Below are 20242 nucleotides of genomic sequence, written 5' to 3' on the forward strand. Positions count from 1 at the left end.
TGTGGATATTTTTCTTTCCTCCTATATCTTGAGATCAGCTACTCCAAAGGAATGAGTTTCTGATGGGGGAGAAAGTAAACATTAATTTGGGAACCTGGAGCACTTGTAGGGAAAGGTCAGGAGGCTTCGGTAGTACAGTGGCACTAGCAGTATGGAAATGGAGAGGAAACTAAAGGATGGCTGACTTCTTAATCTCTATAACGAGATTGCTGTGTTAAGGAAAAACCTTTTCTTTACATCAAATGCTCCTTTAAAAAAACCTTATAACATATAACATAGTTGAACTATATGTGGACTGCATCAGAGGCCTAAGAATAATTTAGGCAGTGATTCTATGGCAAAACTTATTTCAGCTTTCTTAAATTCCTAGTCAATGTCAGGAACATAGCTTTACTATATGTGCAAATGCTACCAGCGGATCATGTAGAGAAACCCACTTGGTATCACCATTTGTCATACCAATAAATTACATGCATTTTATGTTCAGAATACAGATGAAACTCAAATCTTTGGTAATGCACTTCAGAAATGGGAATACTTTTAACAAAAAGCTTTATCTGGATAAGCAATCATGAATTCTACAACAAAAAAACTTTTACCTGGCATACTGATCAATAGTTTTGGTGTTTTTTTTACTAAATTATCATTTACCATGTAGTTTTTTGTTTGTTTGTTTTTTGTGTTTTTGTGGTACATGGGCCTCTCACTGTTGTGGCCTCTCCCGTTGTGGAGCACAGGCTTCAGACACACAGGCTCAGAGGTCATGGCTCACAGGACTAGCCGCTCCGCAGCATGTGGGATCTTCCTGGACCGGGGCACGAACCCGTGTCCCCTGCATCGGCAGGTGGACTCTCAACCACTGTGCCACTAGGGAAGCCCCTACCATTTAGTTTTTCATGTGTAAACAGGTAAACAGAAAAAAATACCTACAGACAAACAAAAAGTTCATTATGTTAACCAATCAGGGTCTGGAAATTTCTGCAGTTTTCTTCCCAAGTGTTCTCTGATCAAATCATCTTTTTTTTTGTTTTCCAGTAAACAGTAACATAAATACAAATTGTTTAATAATAGCCATAAAGTCTCATAGGCTGAGGTTTAAGTATTTATACTTCATATGGTAAGGAGACAGATATTGGACAATTTCTAGACTCCTGAAGATTTGGCATTAAAAACAAAAACCTCAGTCATCAGAATTCCTATTTCTACATTTGTGACTAACTACATAAATAACCATTGGAAAACAGGACTTTCCAAGCTAACTTTCCAGGTAGACTTTAATCTTAAACGAAGTGTGTATGTGGTTTTATTAATCTATTACGATGCACAAGTTGGATGTCTTTCCATGAATGCTACTTACCACCACTGACATCAACCAATGAAACAGAACACAATACTTACAATTTAATGAAATTTCAACAGCAAACAGTTCCTATGGGTTTTGGTTTCTAATACCTGCCTACTTAAAGTTAATAATACTTATTACCTGTTCAACAATTACAGAAAAATCTTTTAAAGTTAAGGAAAGTTTGAGGTAAATAAAGAATATTCATTTAAGAATGAAGTAGTCAAGATTTCCTTTTACTCAAAAAAACCAAAAAACAAAACACAAAAATCACTTCCAAGAGTCAACCTCCATGTACAAAAAGGCAAGATCAATCACTGGACACAAAGGATATTCCAAAGGTCTTTAAAAATGGTAATTAATCTCAAAAAAGGAAAATTAATTTTAGCTTTTATATTTCATTCATTATCAAGACCATATTTGCTTAACAAGATAATTATGCAATTGATACAAAACATACAGCATTTACACTTAACTGTACAAAATAATTTAAGGTTTATAAAAATATTAGAATGTTTAGAGTTGACTGACACAGTCTTAAATAATCTCTTCTAGAGAAGTATAGTAAAACCACTGATTTCCATTTTATTTCTTTTTTAATAAGTCAAAGAAAGGATGCTGCAATGCTTCATCCAAGGTAATTCTTTTCACTGGATCATATTCTAACATTCTTTGAATCAGGTCAAACAGTTTCTCATGTTCTTCATCATGACAGAGCATAAATTCCTGAGGGGAAAAATGACTTTGTTTAAGAAAGACAATAAAAAATAGTTAAAACAGGTTTTTTTGTTTTTTTGTTTTACCTTTAATGGTTTGCAGTGTCTCGTAACATATCTACCAGCAGAACTATGTTCCTCCCAATCTAGCTGATTATGAAGAAAATACTTCTGTTTCCTATAGGAAAGAGAAGTCTGGATTAAATTTCAAGAAAAAAAACCCCCAAAACCCACATTCTTACCCTGCCCCCACCAGGGGATTGGGGGAAAAGATGGAACCATAGACATCTCTATATATATACATAAACACACAATTACTAAATATCTCAGCAATAATTATATTGGATACCTTATATGGTATTTTTCCTAATCTTGTACGCTCTAAAGTTTTAGTATCCCACCTAAGTTGTACCATATGTGAAACAATGCCAGCGTGAAAAACAGAGGATCCTAGATCCATTCCTGTAAATTCTGATTTCACTAGATCTGGAATGGGGCTAGAAATCGTTAACAATTCCCTGGATGACTTCTGCAGTGAAGCTATGTTTTGAAACCACTTATAGTATTCTTGTCCAAAGACGTACATGTGGTTTGCAACAGTCTGGAGTTCAAATTTAGATAGGACTCCAAAATCAAGCTCTTTTTACTACTCTATGTATTATTTTTAAATCAACCTAGGAAAACATTTATGCAGAGGTTAACTTGAGTATAAAAACACCACTTTATTTACTGGATCACAAAGTAAATATTGCATTATTTTTCAAAAACTTGACTTCATGAAAAAAAAATTCAAAATCTACAGTCTTTGGAATAAGCAATAACAACAAAGATGGCTTTTCTATAGTTTGAGTATAGGCCACTGCATGTACCCAATAAGGACTTTAATCTTAAAAAGCATACCTTGTTTTCTGAATCATGTGTGTTGGTATGGGTCCTAATATACGTTCCATCATTGCCAGGTGTTTTTTACTATGATGAGTCTAAAAAAATAGGAAAAAGAAACTTAGCACTTTCCATTTCCCTACATGCACATAAAAGGAAAACACAAGAAAACAGTGTTTCCAGGACTTCCCTGGTGGTCCAGTGGCAGAGAATACACCTTCCAATGCGGGGGACGTGGGTTCGCTCCCTGGTCAGGGAACTAATATCCCACACGCTGCGGGGCAACTAAGCCTGCCCACCACAGAAAGAGAGCCTGTGAGCTACAAACTACAGAGCCCACACACTCTGGAAACTGCACACCACAACTGGTGAGAGAAAACCCACATACCACAATGAGAGAGAAGCCCACGTGCTGGAATGAACAACCAATGCAACCAAAAAAAAAGTAAATAAATAAATGTTAAGAAAAAACCAAGAAAATAGTGTTTCCATAAAAGGACTAGATTAGACAGCTATACAATTTATACTACACTCTACTTCAAAGATGGAATAAAACTGAATGAGCTACACTGATTGTCTGATTTCTGAAATGAATTGGTAAGGTCTGTATAGCTGATTGAGGAACAACTTTTTAAGTATATTTTACTGAAGTACAGTTGATTTACAATGTTCGAATAAGTTGTTTAATGTAAAACAGAACAGTTTTTCCTTATTTGTATTATTTGCACTGTTTAACTGAGGGATGACTGGGAAGATTACCAAAAACCTGGCTACTCATTTTATCGGTTGCTTAACTCACCTCCATTACCCAATGGATAGCAACTTTGTAACACTAATCCTAGACAATAAAAATACAGTCCCAATAATTCTTACAACAACCTTGTGCTAGGAATGTGGGAACATAACTTTCAAAGAGGTTAAGATACTAGCTCAAGCTCATATAGCTCATCAATGAGGAAACCTGAGCTATGAACCCAAGTCAAAACTCATATTCTTAAATTACACAGTAACAGAGCTTTGGCTAAAGTAGAATAAATTGTTAAACTAAATGGTACACTCCTAAGTGGAGGCTGGCAAACTTCTTCTGTAAAGGACCAGATAGTAAATATTTTAGGCTTGGATGGTCACAGATGGTCTCCACCACATATTCTTTTTCATTTTTTAAAGCAGGCATCAGATAGGATATAGTTTGCCAATCCTTGCTCTGAAGAGCAGAGTCTATGTGCAATGCTTTTTAAATCCATTAACTACTGTGCCTAGCACACTGCTTTCAAAATGTTCTTAAGTCATGACAGGAATAAATAATACAAGCTCCATTATCTTCAAAAAGTTCCTTAGTTGACGACTATTTTGGAGGGTGGAATTAAAATATAAACAACATCTCACACCAAAGTTAATAATCGACGCTTAAGATCTCAGAATGATTTACAATCATAAAACCATCTGAAGGATTTTATATGTGTCAGAATGAAGAAAGCATGCACTGTGCTCAACTTTTTCCTTGACCCTATAGCTTACTACCACAAAACCAGACACCACCCCCGAGAAATGTCCGACAGCTATGTTCTAGATATCAAACTTGTCTACAAACTCAGAGTACTTTTAACAGATCTCTACGGAGTAGACAGAAGTTTGGTGAGGTGCCCCATAGCAGTGAACACATATATTCTGCAACAGCCACCTAAGTGACTTATAATTCATCACAGCTTCCTCCCTCCTCATCCTGCATTGCCATAACCTCAAAGCAACCTTGACAGTATTAGCCAGGAACTTCCTAACCACCCTCACCCCATCCAACAACACACCTTGATCAAATCACAACCCTCTTAAAGTTCTCCAATGGTTACACCACTTGAAGCTTTCAAGACTTTTAGTTTTCCGACATAAGCAAAATTATGAGGAAAACAAGTAGAGACCTAAATAACATTTTCTCCTTTTTGTTCTGCCAAGTAAGCCAATAACTATTATCATTTCATAGAAAGAACATTTTAATACCAAAAAAAAACCAGGAGAGGTAATTTCTAAATGAAAGCCAGAACGGCAACCCTACAAAATCATTTTCATTTTAGACCGGTCTACATTTGGAAACCACTGACTCCTAGGATAAAACAAATACCTTTCTATGGCAAACAAATCCACTATGAATCAGTACTTGCCTACTCACACCATTTTCCTATTTATCCAAGACACTCCGGCAGCACTATTCATCCTTCCTCAACTAGAGTAGCTTCCTTTATGCCTCTTGCATTTATGAATACCATTTCTTCCTGATATGGCCATCACACACTCTAGTTTTCTGACAAACTCTTACTCTTCCTTATAGCTTGGATTAAACTCCCTACTCCTCAGTGATGCCTTCTCGAAGGAAACTTAACTGTTCCCATTTTCTGGGTTCCCTTCTACATTGTTCCATTATAGCAAGTATCACATTGTACTGTACGTTATCCCATGTCTATTCTGTGTATGTCTTCCTTGAGGAGAGAGATGCTGTCTTTTCATTTTTATACACATAGTGCTTAGAAATGTGCCTAGGGTGTCATACATGCTTAATACATCTTACTGTTTCTGAATTCTTTTAATAAAAGTGCAACATAACCAGAGCTGAATTAAAACTGACCATAGTAACACTAATGTAAATTTATGAAGGAGCATCACAATAAACTGGATCATATGAAGTCAATATGGATCATGTGTTTAAAAGCTCCACATGCAGAATGAATTATGACCATTCACTGAGAGTATTTCATTCAACTATGGTTTTAGAGAAGGATGACTATTTTGCACATGGAAGTTTACATCTTAAGAATAATGACACTATGGCAACTTTCCAATATGGAAACAAAAACTTTAACATGCCTTTATCATTAAAGCTCATTATGAATCAGTAAGTAACATTTACTAAATACATACCTGAAAGACTGTGAAACCAAGGTAATATTCAATAAGAATGCAACCTATGCTCCAAACATCACATGGCTGAGACCAACCTAAAGCTATTTAAAAACAAAACCAAACATTTTATTATGCAACCATTTTTAATTGCCAATACACAATATCTTTTCCTATGTGGGTGCTCTCTTTATATAGCCCATTTAGGAGAATATGATAGTAAATTCAGGGTTTACATTTTTAGTTTTATACCAAACATTATTCAGTATGCTTTCAGAGTCCTCCATATCCTTGTATCAACTTACAGTATTTTAACCTGGGGGAGGAGGCATTTTATGGAAAGTAAGAGGGGTTAGCAAATATTCCATAGTCTCTGAATTGCTTGTGCAATGAGGAGCACTGTTATACCCACTTAACGGTTGTTCTATGAAATTTTACATTTTATTAGTGCAAACATAGGTCAATAATTATCCTCAGAGTGTAATTACTAACCCCTTATCAATTACCATCAGCTTGATATCTGAGTTTATTTCTTCCATTAAAAGAAATAGTAGTGTCACATAAATTATGTAAGAATTATAATGGATATTATAAGCAGTGTCACCCATAAGCAGAATTATACAGATATTTAAAGTTCACATAGAGAGGTATCTATATATGTACTTTCAGGTTGTCTATACATGATCATATATACTTTCTCCTTCAGAATTCTCAATAGTAACATTATGCAGAAAAGAAAAAAACACCTAGCCTTAAGTCTCTATCTAATTAGAAAGGAAAAGAGTAAACCATACAGATGTTTTAACCTTTTAAAGATTAAGTTTTTAATAAAAAAATAATGTACAAATAAAACCTACTTTAAAAGACATTTCAATTACTTTCAGTAACATTACTGAATTTAAAGACAAAGGAAGAAACAATATATTCAAGGAACTTGACTATGATTTAGCCATTTTTGTTAACCCTCATGGTACTTATCACTTGAACAAAAGGATAATGGAGCATGGTTTCTACTTACAGTAACACATACAAAATCTGCAAATGATAGAGCTTGGATCTAAGATGAAAGTTTTCTTTTCCAGCCACTCCTGTCTCCCAGTCCAGCTTTCTCCCAAGTGACTGTAAACTACCTCATTCTCTTATGGCTCAGCTCTCATACTCTTTGGAATTTCACATCATTCACTTTTACCAACTTCTGTTTACTACCAACACCCAAGTCATGAGACCAACTGCCCTCCTCAGTGGTGGCACCTGACAACATCTTCCTCTTCAACCTAATTCTGCCTTCATCCTCAGGAGTAACACTTCACAAACACACAAAGAACCTTTCTAATCTTCCCATCTGTTCATTTCTTTTCCTAAACACCAATAACCCCAATTTCAGATTTATATCAACTATCCCCAGCCTGGCCACACATGGGACTGTATTATTACTAGGAATCACTGTATCTTACACAATCTAGGAGGAGGCCATTAACTAACTGTAAGATACACCACTGTTTTATGAACCAATAACCAAGAAAAAATGCCGTTTTGTCTTATGTTTCCTCACATGTTAAAATGTGGAGAAAAATCTTCTTCTTAAAATTGATAAAACACAGCAAGTTATCTCTTTTTAAGCTCTGAAAATACCTCTCTGTCCACAATCTCTTCCCACACTCTATTCTTTTACCTTCATTGCAGCCTTCAGTCCTCAACCATGAATACATTTTCTAAACTACTGCAACACAGCAGCTTCTTTCAGACCATACTAAGCAGAAATCCTAGTAACATCACTCTCAAAGATGAGCTCCAAACCTGTGCTATCCTATGTGGTAGCCACTAGCCACATGTGGTTATTTAAATCGAAAAGTTTAATTAATTTAAAATTCAGTTCCTCAGTCACACTGGCTATACTGAACGTACACAGTAGTCTACGTGTGGCTACTAATGGCTACCATGTTGGATAGTGCAGATATACAACATTTCTATCATCATGGAAAGTTCTACTAGCCAGCACTACATACTATTCTTAATTTCCTGTCCCTTTTACTAATTCTTTACTCTAGGTAAACATCATTAGTTTGCTCTCACACTCATATTCTCAACTACCAAGTCCTCTTAGACAAAAGGTAAAAAGTGGAAAAGACTGATTCCACAAAGATGTTTTACTATCCAACCTCGGTTGAAACTTACTTTTGGTGAAGTAATATGCTTATACCATTTAACTATCTCCCAATATCACCTGATCTGAATTATTCCCACTGTCTCCAAGCCCCCAAATCCATCTCTGACTTCCTTGCTCTATCAACATGACTCGGTCTCGAACTTTTCAATTTTGAGGCATAAGATGCGCTCTCCCTCACTGAGTTCCCTTTTATTAATATTGAAAAACCCTGCACCTTAACTAATTTTCCTTTCCATGCTTTCCCACGTCAAAGATGATCAAAGCTCTCCTCTTAGACTAGCCCCTCTTTCTTCTCCTCTTAACCTCCATCCACCCTACATCTAGACGTCTGCCAGCCAAATCTTTAGCATTTTCCCCAGCACCATGCTTTGTGATGAGACGAAAAGAGGTGCCCACATTGCTTCAAAATCACACTGCTGTCATGGACTTAGCCAATACAGCTTGTTCTCTTATGATCTTGTAAGACTGACTTGTTCAAAAAGAACCACCACCTGGAATATCTTTACAGATGATATCACATTTTTCCCACTCAGGAAAAATATTTATAGCAATGTCCAGACAGCTTTTATGAAAACAGAAAACATTTTCTGTACACTGCTAAGAAAATTACAGCTATCCCCCAACTACCTGCCCCCCAATAAAAGCTATAGAGAACAAAATATCTCTTTTTCAATTAAAATATCAGGAAGTCTGGTATCTACTAACCCAAAATGACCTCTGGAGCTCTGTAATGCCGTGTAGATACCAAAGTGCTATGATGTTCATCATCGTATGTTGCACTTCCTAAGTCAACAATTTTGATATCTGTGTTTTGCAGTGTGCGTTCATCACGTTTCTAGAGATACAGTTAAGTAAACACAAAGATCAATAAAGATATGAAATATTTTATAGCACTATCCAAAAGGCTTGCACATGAATTCTCTTTTTGATTTTCAAAATAACCCCATGAGAAAGGCAAAAGATTACCCTTTTTGGGTTAAACGTCAGGATATAATAAGCCTCAAGGTAAAATTCCTCATCCAAGGATCACCAAGCTAAATTAATTTTAAAGACAACTACCAAAATTAAAACAAGTGTAACTTACCATTTTTGAATTATACTTGACTACATAGTCAGACTCCACAAATAAAATATTTTCAGGCTTCAGATCTGTATGGGTTAATTTATTATGATGCAAAACTACAAACCAACAAAAAGACATTATTAGTTTCACTTACAAATTTAATCTGTACCGGGGGAAAGGAGAATTAGTAGTAGAGGTAGGGATCAAAAGTGGTTTCATCTTTACTTGCAACGTGCATTTTTAGTGACAATGGTTTGATATGTTGCTTGTCCAATAAAACCTTTAATTTACTGGTATTTAAAAATTTAACAAGTATACTTACAATTTATTGACTGACAGATCTGATATGCCATTTGCCTGATATGGTCAATTTGAAATGGCAGAAAGCTATTTTCTTTAATGAAATCATAGGTACTAAGTCCCAGGAGTTCGAACACAATACAAATATGACCATGATGATCAAACCATTCTAGCATCTGGACACATCGGCTAAAACAGATCAGAATACAAATAATTCAGTTCACAGAATTCTGATTATTTCATGTAACATAATGGATCACAGTTCCAAGTTTATTACTTACAAGACATTATTGGGATCAGTACTATTTAAATGCTCTAATACTTCGATTTCTGAATGAGCTGCTTCATGATATTGTCCCATATTTTTTATGATTTTCACTGCTACATGTATGCCACCCCTTTAAAACAAAATGAAAATGGTAAATGTACAGAAGGGCGTTGAAGACATGTATCCTCTAAAGCAGCTGTCACCAACCTTTTTGGCACCAGGGACCGTTTTCATGGAAGACAATTTTTCCATGGTTGGGGGGAGGGTGTGATGGTTCAGGTGGTAATGCAAGCTAAGGGGAGCAGCAGATGAAGTTTCACTCGCTCGCCCACTGCTCACCTCCTGCTGTTAGGCCCAGTTCCTACCAGTCCACGGCCCAGGGGTTGGGGACACCTGCTCTAAAGCATCATCTTGTTAAGTACCAATCACTCTATGCTATTTTCCTAAATAATCTTTCAGGGTATATTATAGCAGATCTATAAACATTTTTTCAAAACATTATGACAAAATATACATTATACAGAGTGATGATTTCTCATAATACTTATGAACATTAATGTTTGTTTCCAAAAGTTTAAATTTACCTAGATATTATAAGTAGTTTTTTTTTAAAAAAAGGATAAAAATATAAACCTTGAACATACTACTGCTGAAAACATTTACTCATTCACCAGGCTAGACAGACTGTGCCAGATGTTGCATTGGAATCACTGTTAAAAAGAGCTTGTCCCATGTACCTCACAGACTAATGGAAAAGACAGACACTTGAACAACTTATCATAAGGTTAGAAGTGCCTGGTATAAGGAATAGAGAGAAGAAAGAGCCTAACCATCAGAGATAGGGGAGCTCAGACTTCCTCAGAGAAGAAAGACAACTATCAGTTTGTTAGATAATTCTGGCAAAGGAGACACCATCAATAAGTCATCAAGCCAAAAAAATGTTTAGTGCATTCACTGATGCGAATAGGTATAAATAGCAACAATGTATGGCAGCGTGTTTTAGACCGGGGCATCTGTAGTACTTCCTAAAAAGTGCAGAGGGAATTCCCTGGTGGTCCAGTGGTTTATGACATGAGCTTTCACTGCCGTGGGCCCAGGTTCAATCCCTGGTCGGGGAGCTGAGATCCTGCAAGCCACGTGGCATGGCCAAAAAAAAAAAGCTGTAAATGATTTTGAGGAAAAGGATTTCCAAATCTTCAGCTTCCTTCTGACCTCTCTTCTAAACCTGATCTTCTTGAATACAAGCCAGCAGTCAACCCTGCATTTTTCACTATGGCCTTCCCACATTACAAATGAGAACCCCATGCACGTGAAATTAATATGGCAAGGTTTGTGCACCAGGCTGTTTATAAAAAAGAAAAAAAATTCTTTGAGGCAAAAATTTTTCTAGTGGCTGGATAGCAAACCTATTCCAAACTCATTTCTTTTGACAAGGTCCCAGTGAAGTTGTGGGCTGATATATAATCATCAAAATAAATTTTTAATGATTTATCTCCCTATGATGTATAGCATATATCTCAAGACTTAAAAGAATTACTATAAAACTGCTGTGACAAAACTTCTTCTAGTCTCATCTATTTCATCATATGGACAAGTTTTCTAACTGCTAATATGCTATAAAAATGAACAGTGCTAATAGCTATAAAAATGAAAAATGGATAATGGTGTTAGCTAATGCTACTATTGTAATCATATTGCAGTATATAAATGTTTCAAACCAACTTTATACACCTTAAACTTATAAGCTTTCATATTACTTGTCAGTTAAAAAAAAAAGAAAAATGGAAACTTAATGTTAAAACAGTAAGATTTATCTATGGACACAGGAACTCATTTTTCAAAGGCCCCAACCATCTCAATAAAAGATATATTTTCAATTACATTGTATGTTTTAGGTCTAATAAGTATCAAAATTTGTAACAGATTTGTACTTGATCAATTGAATACTATTCATTGGAATATCTCAAATACTCAAGTCTTGGAACCTCAAGAAATTTTTAAAAGACCTAAATGGGACAACTAGTGAAATGTGAATCAGGTTGTAGATAAGCTGGCAAAACTTGAAAATACATATAACATGTAAATATAGAGAATGATTAAACACTGTAAAATGTTAACATTTGTGGAATCTGGGTGAAGAAGAGATGGGAATTCTTAGCAACTTTCCTAAGTCAAAGTATTTCAAAATATCTTAAAATTTTACTTTATGTTCACATTTTTGTCATAGAGAGGAAAGGGTGATAATAAAAGATATGTAGGATAATATTCTTTATGAAAAGAGAAGTAAAAGTTAAGTTCAAGATAAAGCATTTCTAAGTATTCAAGCAAACTTTGTTCATGGATGACAGGAGGTATCAAGCTGTTGTATTTAGATTCCCCCAAACATATTTAGAAAGAGAAATATGTTTTTTTTAAAAATCAGCATTTACAATAAGCTGGAAATTACATCCTCAACTATTTTATGATGAAAAGTTGAGATGTCAATTTAGAAATGTGCAGTTTCCACTAAACTGTTGTAAGACGTTCACTTACAAAAAAATTTGCAACCGCAGAATAGAGATCCTAGAGGAAAACATGAAAATGAAGCAGAGAGGGTCAAATAACAAAAAGTTTAGTATAACTCATTAAAGAATCTGGACTTTATTCTGTAGGCTTCAAGTAATATAATTTATTTATAGTTTGAGAAGCTAATCCTAACGTGCAAATATTATCCTTTGGAAATAAAACTTTTTCAACCAAGAAGATTGGACATGCTAATTTATTGTCTCTGCAATTCAAAAGTAGGGTAAAGCACTCCAAATCTCTTATAGAAAGCCAAGGACCTAAGTTCTGGGAAAGTCTTCACTTGAACACTGACATTAATTTCAATGAACTCCATCTGATAAAAATTTTCAGCATTCTTGGTCAAAATCCATACTTATGGTAAATAAATCATACACAGTTCAAGAACTTTTGAATACTTATACCTCCCAGGAAAACACATAGCTACCACTTAAATTCCATTTCATCTAAATTATGGATCCTTCTCCACCAAAAATATCAGAATCTTCAAAAAAGAAAAACAACAAACTTACATGCCATGATCAATGCACTCTACAACTCTGCCAAAGGTCCCTTCTCCCAAAGTGTTCACGATTTCATCTAAAGTGAGGGGGGAGAAAGAAGTGTAAGTACATGAGTACAAATTATCAGTTATTCAAATAATGAATGCTTAAGTGTGGAATTTTTTCAAATGCTCTCTATTAAAGCATAATTAAGGTTCCAGCACTCAAATTATTTTATTTTCAGCTGCTACAAAAATAACTTAGATAGAGCTATCTTTCTTGCTCTAATCTCAAATTCCACCGATTATTTTGGAACTTTAGAGTAGAAATATTTAAACTCTATAGAAAAGAAGAAATACAAAAGAACAACAAACAAACCCACAAAAAACAAAACAAAAAATCAATGAAGAGTTCTTTAGCCCCCCGCTGACAAACTATTCTTAAAAAGATTATTCTGTCTGCAAAGTTTAAAAAGTGTTGAAAAATATTCTATACATCTTGCTTTTAGAACGTCTCCACTTTGACAGATAAGGTGACCCTCTTCATCATCTTCTATACTCCTGGATCTTTTCCTTTGGTGGCTCTTCTGGAACGGCAAGTGGGCAGCACCAAGATCTTCCAGCCAATCAATATAGCAGAGTGAATTCAGGGCAGAATATGCAATTCATTCAGCGGGCAGATATTCAGGCATTCAGATAAGAACCAGGCCACGAACAGTTGGCAGGAGCAATTTCAAATTCAGTCCCCAGAAATTCACAGGACACAGTTTATGTTACAGAAGAAAAACATGGCAAGATTTTCAGATAAGTTACTTAAAGTGGCAATAGAAAAAACAACACAATTGTCTCTAAAATACTGACTTAATTGAAGTCTGAAATTTAAAGAATACAATGTCATGATCTATTAATCTCGTTATAAAATAGCCTATGCTGTGAGTTGAAATGTCTGGTTTGGCAGGAAAATGTTTTAAAATGTCAAGATTAGTTCAAATTGATACTGAGCAATATTTTTAAACATACTTATTAAAATAAAAGGGGAAAATAAAGGCTAATGTCAATGTTTGATCTAATCAATGATAGTTCTACTGAAGAAAACTTGGGGAGGAAAATAATAATTCATAGTTTACTGCAAACAAGTGAAGATTCATGAGTGTAAAAAAAAGGCAGGCTTTCTGGACAATAATTTCCCCTTCAGCACCCACTTTCAGAACTCCAATGGAACTAATTGCAGATTGTGCTATACACAGGGTAAGTATCCACCAGTGCAACTTTCTACATTTGTCTCCAAGTACTGGGAAAGGGGTTTCTTTTAAAGTAAAAAATGTTTAAGATGAAAGAAAAGATGGGTGCTTCATCTTTTCGTATGATTATGTTATAAAAGATAAAAATATTTTTAACATTAAAATCAAGAACCTCATGATCTGGTCTGCAGAAAATGAGTAAATGTGGGCAAATGAGGACTAACTAATAAATGCAGATTAGTTGTAAGAATTTGGAAGTTTCCTTTAAGGATTCAAGTAATATAAACACAATTATATTCATATAGTATTATAAACTTTTTCAAACTTATTGGCTCAGTAAGAGCTTTTACACACAAATAAGTATCTACCCAAAATAAAAACAAAATCAATCATACCGAACGTGACTGATTACTTGAACATTGTCTATTACGCTTCTTTTTAGGACTGCTTCTCCAGCTTCGGACTGAAGATTTACTGCAGTGGATTCGATAACTGCTTTCAACGTCTCTGTGATAACGTCTAGGAACATATCTTTTGCAGTAGTCATTTCTGTATTCATCAATGTTAGGAACATATCTTTTGCAGTAGTCATTTCTGTATTCATCAATGTTAGGAACATATCTTTTGCAGTAGTCATTTCTGTATTCATCAATGTTAGGAACATATATTTTGCAGTAGTCATTTCTGTATTCATCAATGTTAGGAACATATCTTTTGCAGTAGTCATTTCTGTATTCATCAATGTTAGGAACATATATTTTGCAGTAGTCATTTCTGTATTCATCAATGTTAGGAACATATCTTTTGCAGTAGTCATTTCTGTATTCATCAATATTAAGAACATATCTTTTGCAGTAGTCATTTCTGTATTCATCAATGTATCTCTGGTCCCGATAATATCTCTCATTCAAGAACCTTGCTTCTAAATAATGACTGCAAACACATTACAGGATTTAAAATTACTCTCTTCATTCTAGAACATTTTAACGTTTAACCACATTTTAACGTGGTTAAAATAAAACATTCTCTCAAGAATTCCTGGTTTCAACAGCTAACTCAATAAAAGAAAAAAATACAAATTGATGAATTAGAATTTGTACTTAACTCACAAAACTTAAATAATTTTACTTTAACCAACAAGCAAATGGGTACATATATCTCTATTAATATATACTGCTATGAAGGAACAAACCTTGGGTCAAATCATTCAACATATTCAGTGTTTACTTGATTAAGTGTCCCTTTACCTTCTGGTGAAAGTTAAGACCAAAAATTCACAAAACTGCTCTTCTGAAATTCATCAATCTTATGATATATGCATCTGTAACTAAGCTCTCTTCCTTTTTGCAGAGCCACACACAATATGAGGCAGGCAAAACAGGATTCCTTTACTTCTTAATGTAAGTTAGGTATCTCTGGCACACAGAGTTCTTTCACGAAAGGTGTATTAGAGCTAAAAGGAATCTTAAATATATTTCAGGACTTTCATTTTACAGATGACTACACTGAGATCCCTAGAAGGAAAACGATTTGCCATGGTTGTAGAGCACATACTAAATCCTATTGTATGTGCCAGTATTATTATACACACCACCTATTCCATCTCCTCTCCTCTATTTCGAGCTTCCTGTATCTTTCTGAGAAATAGACAACACAGTTTTTGAAGGCTGCTTCATGTGCCAAAAATATCTAAAATATATCCCCCTCAAATGAGAAAAGGTTCTAGTAATTGCTTGCTTAGGATTTCCCAACCCCCTACTTCCCTTTGCATTTTGAATTTCCTGTCACTCCTGCTTGTGAAATAGACAAGAATTCAGGGAAAACAGCATCATCTGGTGCCATAGTGCTTAACTTCTTTTATTTATTTATTTATTTTTTTTGCGGTACGCAGGCCTCTCACTGTTGTGGCCTCTCCCATTGTGGAGCACAGGCTCCGGATGCACATGCCCAGCAGCCATAGCTCATGGGCCTAGCCGCTCCATGGCATGTGGGATCCTCCCGGACCGGGACACAAACCTGCATCCCCTGCATCAGCAGGCGGACTGTCAACCACTGTGCCACCAGGTAAGCCCCATAGTGCTTAACTGATGAATCTACAGATCCCTTTGAAAATCTAATTGAGAGGTATGGACCCTCTCCCCTAAGAAATGCACAAATGCGTAAACAAAACTTGGCAAGGAATTTCAGAGATCATGGACCTCAGGAAGTCAGTGGATTCCAGTTAAGTAGCCTTGATTTGATGGAAAGAAAAAGAGAGAGTCAACTGACCCAGTTTCCTGTCCCCCTCTCTACCTGGGATGAGTATTCTTTTCAACAGTGTGAAGATTCAAGAGGGATGCACGTGGAGCACTGAGGGAGAGAGGGGACACCTGCCCAGTCACACACACCAGCTAAAATAATCCTGACAAGCAATGGAGTGACAGATGTTAACTAGACTGCCCTCACTAACCTCGTTCTTTTTCCAGAATATGTTGTCATTCTTTTTTCTCAGGAGGCTGGTTTATGCAAAAATAAAGGAGAAGCATCTCTAAAACTGCTACTCAACAGGGCTGGCATCAAATCCAGGCTGGGGAGATGCAGAAACCCCCTTTCCCCAGTGTCAGCCTTAAGTTCTAGCCATTGGAGAACCAACTCAGGATATTAGGGTCTAAATCTGGGTCTAAGTCAGGGATCTGATGAGTTGCTTGGAACCGTTAAGGGAGAGATCTACAATACGTCAAACTAGAAATTACCATACTCTAAAGGGCATGTGTTTAATTCTGTAAGGCATCCTTCCCATAAAAGTCTAAAATGTATCGGAAAACTCTAACACTAATAATCCTTAGCTGGACTAGTGCATGAAATTAGAGCTGCTGATAATCCATAAATAATCTATAGAATAACAAACATGGAGTGAAGTAATACTATGAGGATAAACTAAAAAGATGAGGACCTCTTCAGCCTACAACAACCGAGCCTTAGAGATTATATAAACAAAGTCTACAGAATTATAAAGGCTATATGGACAGAGTGAACAGGATGAACAGACTGATTGAATTTCTAAAAATAGTCACTGAATGTCCAGTGAATATTTCACTGTAGTTCTTTAAAACAGCCAAGACTAATGAGGCTATGGGCATTCGTTTCTATTTCCACACAGGTCCTGTGGAAGATAAAAAATATATGAGGCAAAATCCCTGCCAACAAATAACTGTTCAATTTGAGGTTACTCACACAAAAATAAAACAAAACTCAACCATGCAGGAAATGCCGAAAGCCTGGATATGAGTGCTTAGGAGAAAAAACTCATAATGCTTAAAATGGTCAGGGAAGATTTCGTGAAAAAGAAGGGAAGAGTTGCATCTTATAGGGACATCAGGATTTGGATAAAGTAGGAAGTAGAAGTGGTGCCAGGAAAGAAAAATGGCATATGACCATCTTACATTTATAGAGTACTTTTAGCCAGAATGGTTTAGAGATGAGTTTGTCTACATGTTACTTAGGAAATAGTAAGTAGACAATTTCAGCAAGAGCAATTTTCACATAGGGGAACATAGGCAAATAAATAAGCTGGGAACAGATCATCCAAAATCTTGCATGCCAGGCTAAAGGGCTTAAAACAGTGTTTCTCAAAGGGTGGTCTGTTTATTAACAATATCGAAATACTGAATTTTTAAAAATGAAGATCCCTGGACCCCAGGTCAGACTCACTGAATAATCTGGTAATATGCATTTTAAACATACCTCCAAAGTGATTCTATTCACACTAAAGTTTGAGAATCACTGGTTTAAGGCTTGATACTCTATGTTACAACAAGACATTTAAGGATATAAAATGTGTTCACAGTGTTCACAGCCACATCAGTCTTCCTGTGTAGAATTAATTGATTAAGCTTGTAGGAAGGGAGCAATTCACAGGCTACTTACAAATCAGAAAGAAAAGACACTCTGAAATATATAGGAAAAAAGGTAAGATAATTGATATACAATAAAAGCGCTGATAAATCATAAGAAAAATATGCTTTAATAGAAAAAATAGGCTAAGAATACAAAAATAATGTTCACAATCAACTAGACTTCAATTAAAAAAATATTCAAGTGTTCAATAAGCACATGACAGAGGACAAATTCAGCAGAAATTTAAACATTCAAATGAAAAGAAAACACTATTCTTGGCATTTCAAAATACACAAGACTAGTGACAGCATGTCGTAGGGAGTGTAACTTGGTACAAACTTTCTAGAAAAATATGTGGAAAAATATGTGAATATGTAGCAAGAGCCTTATAAGAGGTCACACCCTTTCACTTGAAACTGTCCCTTCTTAGAACCTATTTTCAGGAAATATTCAGAGGCAAAGATTTGTATACAAAGATATTTTTCAGAAGAAATAACTTTACATCCAAATGAGGGACTAGCATCCTACCAAGAGTACCTTCTTTATATGCTTCTGTATTTTTCATTTTTTTTCCAATAATTTTACAAAAGAAAAACTCTTATGAAGATTTGAATCTTGAAAAAGACTATTAGATTACTCCAGATTACGGAGAGCAATTACCACCAGACATCTCTGGTGCCAATATCAAAGAAGAAACTATTGGCCTAGTGGTTATTGCACTGACTCAGTATCATCTTGATGTGGTTAATTGTGAATATGAATAACTGTTCATCATTCATATCACTTCCTTGCGACACATACAATGCATAATAAATCCATGAATGGTTAGTACTATATGTTAAGGCTTACAGAGTATTTTGTAGTTATCATAATATAGGGTACAGATATTCTTGTATAATACATTAATTAGCTCAGGTCATTGAAATCCTGGCATAGATTCTCCCTCTTCCCTCCATATGATAGTGTGTGAAGAATGATTAGTCTGCACTGATTAACAACAAGCTCACTGTTCTACAGAACAAGTCTGTTTTGGCATGGAGAAGGAAAAAAATTGCATACTGTTTTTTAAATAACGCCAGTTGGCTAATTTAGAAAGCAATCTGGCAAACAGTCCCAGTGGAACATCTGCACAAAACAAGGAGAAAACATAGAACCACCAAAAACAAATGAGAAAGGGAAATTAACGGAGGACAGAATGAAAGAAACTCTATTCACCTAGGCTTTGTTTAATCATTTAGGAACTTGAAAAATTCCTTCAATTCTATATAAACGTAGTACCTCCAAATTTTACACTGGTAAGAATACAACAGAACAGGACACATGCCATTGGAAATTTTTAATGAGGTCCTTCTTACAACAGCCAAGCTTCTAAAAATCCCAAACATATCCACTGGCCTTATCTACAAATATAACCTGTAGAATACAGTATAAGCAACTAATCCCCAACACACTTTAACATTCTCACACACCACATGCTATTTTTCCATCTGGATGAACTCCTCCCGACCCTTCATTAGCTCTCATTTGTGGAACCCTAAATAAGTGCCCCAATGTACAGCTCTCCCTACTACATACAAGTTAAAGGCACCCACTGGTCCTTTAATCACTTACTTAACTTTCGTGTGTCTCATTTCCCACAACTATATTACTGGCAGCTGGGACTCCAGCAACTGTTTCCTACAGCTCCCAAATGTACACGGATATGTGAGAGTAGGAACTCTGTTCTATTCACAGCAGTGTCTAGCATATAAGAGGCACTCAGTAAATATTTTCTGAATGAGTATTTGTTGACTGATTTATAAAACAATCTGACAGATGAAAGCTATATAAGCTAATGACAAGTCATTACAACTATTAGTGTTAAAATGGTACTAGTTCAAGCGTAATTTACCAATAAGATTCTTTAAGCTGGTGATGTGGTTTACAAGGTCTGTTCTCTTGTGTACTACTGTGGGATCTCCTTTTCCGTTTGTGACTTCCACTGTAGCTTTCATGTCCCCAGCTTTCTCTGTTATCCCAGTCAGGGCAGTGAGTTCTTCTGGAATGCCTCATCTGTTAATGGAAATGAAAAGTGAGTTGTGGAATTTACAGATGGTTATATTTAGTAAATAAAATATTTCACATTAATATTAATTAAATAGAAAAAAACCAGCACATGGGGTCATACAGGTTCTAAAATCTTCATAGGTAATGGTTCCCAAGGCATGGAGGCACTATCCCACTGGTATGTCAGATGATTCTAAGTGGCATACACACCTAGAACTAAATGATAACACTGTGAGACCTTAATGCATTTTCTTTCCATTCTTCTGGATAAATTCTCAGCTTGGTGCATATCTTCAACTAACACTGGCTAACTGCCATTTTTAAAAAAAGAGTCAGGATTCAGGCTTACAGCCTTCAGTAGACAACAATATCTAGCTAGAAATTAATAACTTTTTTGGTTTTATTTTTA

The 20242-nt window shown here is 35.5% G+C and overlaps 1 protein-coding gene across 1 annotated transcript; it reads right to left on the bottom strand.

Moving 5' to 3' along the window:
- Window positions 1-1917: 1917 nt before the first annotated feature.
- On the bottom strand, window positions 1918-19839 carry LOC308611190 (dual specificity protein kinase CLK4-like; the record flags this gene model as incomplete). Its single annotated transcript, XM_081260069.1, has 13 exons — window positions 1918-2068; window positions 2146-2236; window positions 2959-3038; window positions 5851-5933; window positions 8702-8831; window positions 9081-9175; window positions 9382-9548; window positions 9641-9757; window positions 12702-12768; window positions 13167-13257; window positions 14307-14460; window positions 14776-14844; window positions 19679-19839. The coding sequence occupies 13 exons, from the start codon at window positions 19837-19839 to the stop codon at window positions 1928-1930; spliced, it is 1446 nt and encodes a 481-aa protein (XP_081116195.1). The 3' UTR covers window positions 1918-1927.
- Window positions 19840-20242: the final 403 nt, after the last annotated feature.

Source organism: Mesoplodon bidens (genome assembly GCF_964165515.1).
Source record: "Mesoplodon bidens genome assembly, contig: HAP1_SCAFFOLD_227, whole genome shotgun sequence".
Classification (NCBI taxonomy): domain Eukaryota; kingdom Metazoa; phylum Chordata; class Mammalia; order Artiodactyla; family Ziphiidae; genus Mesoplodon; species Mesoplodon bidens.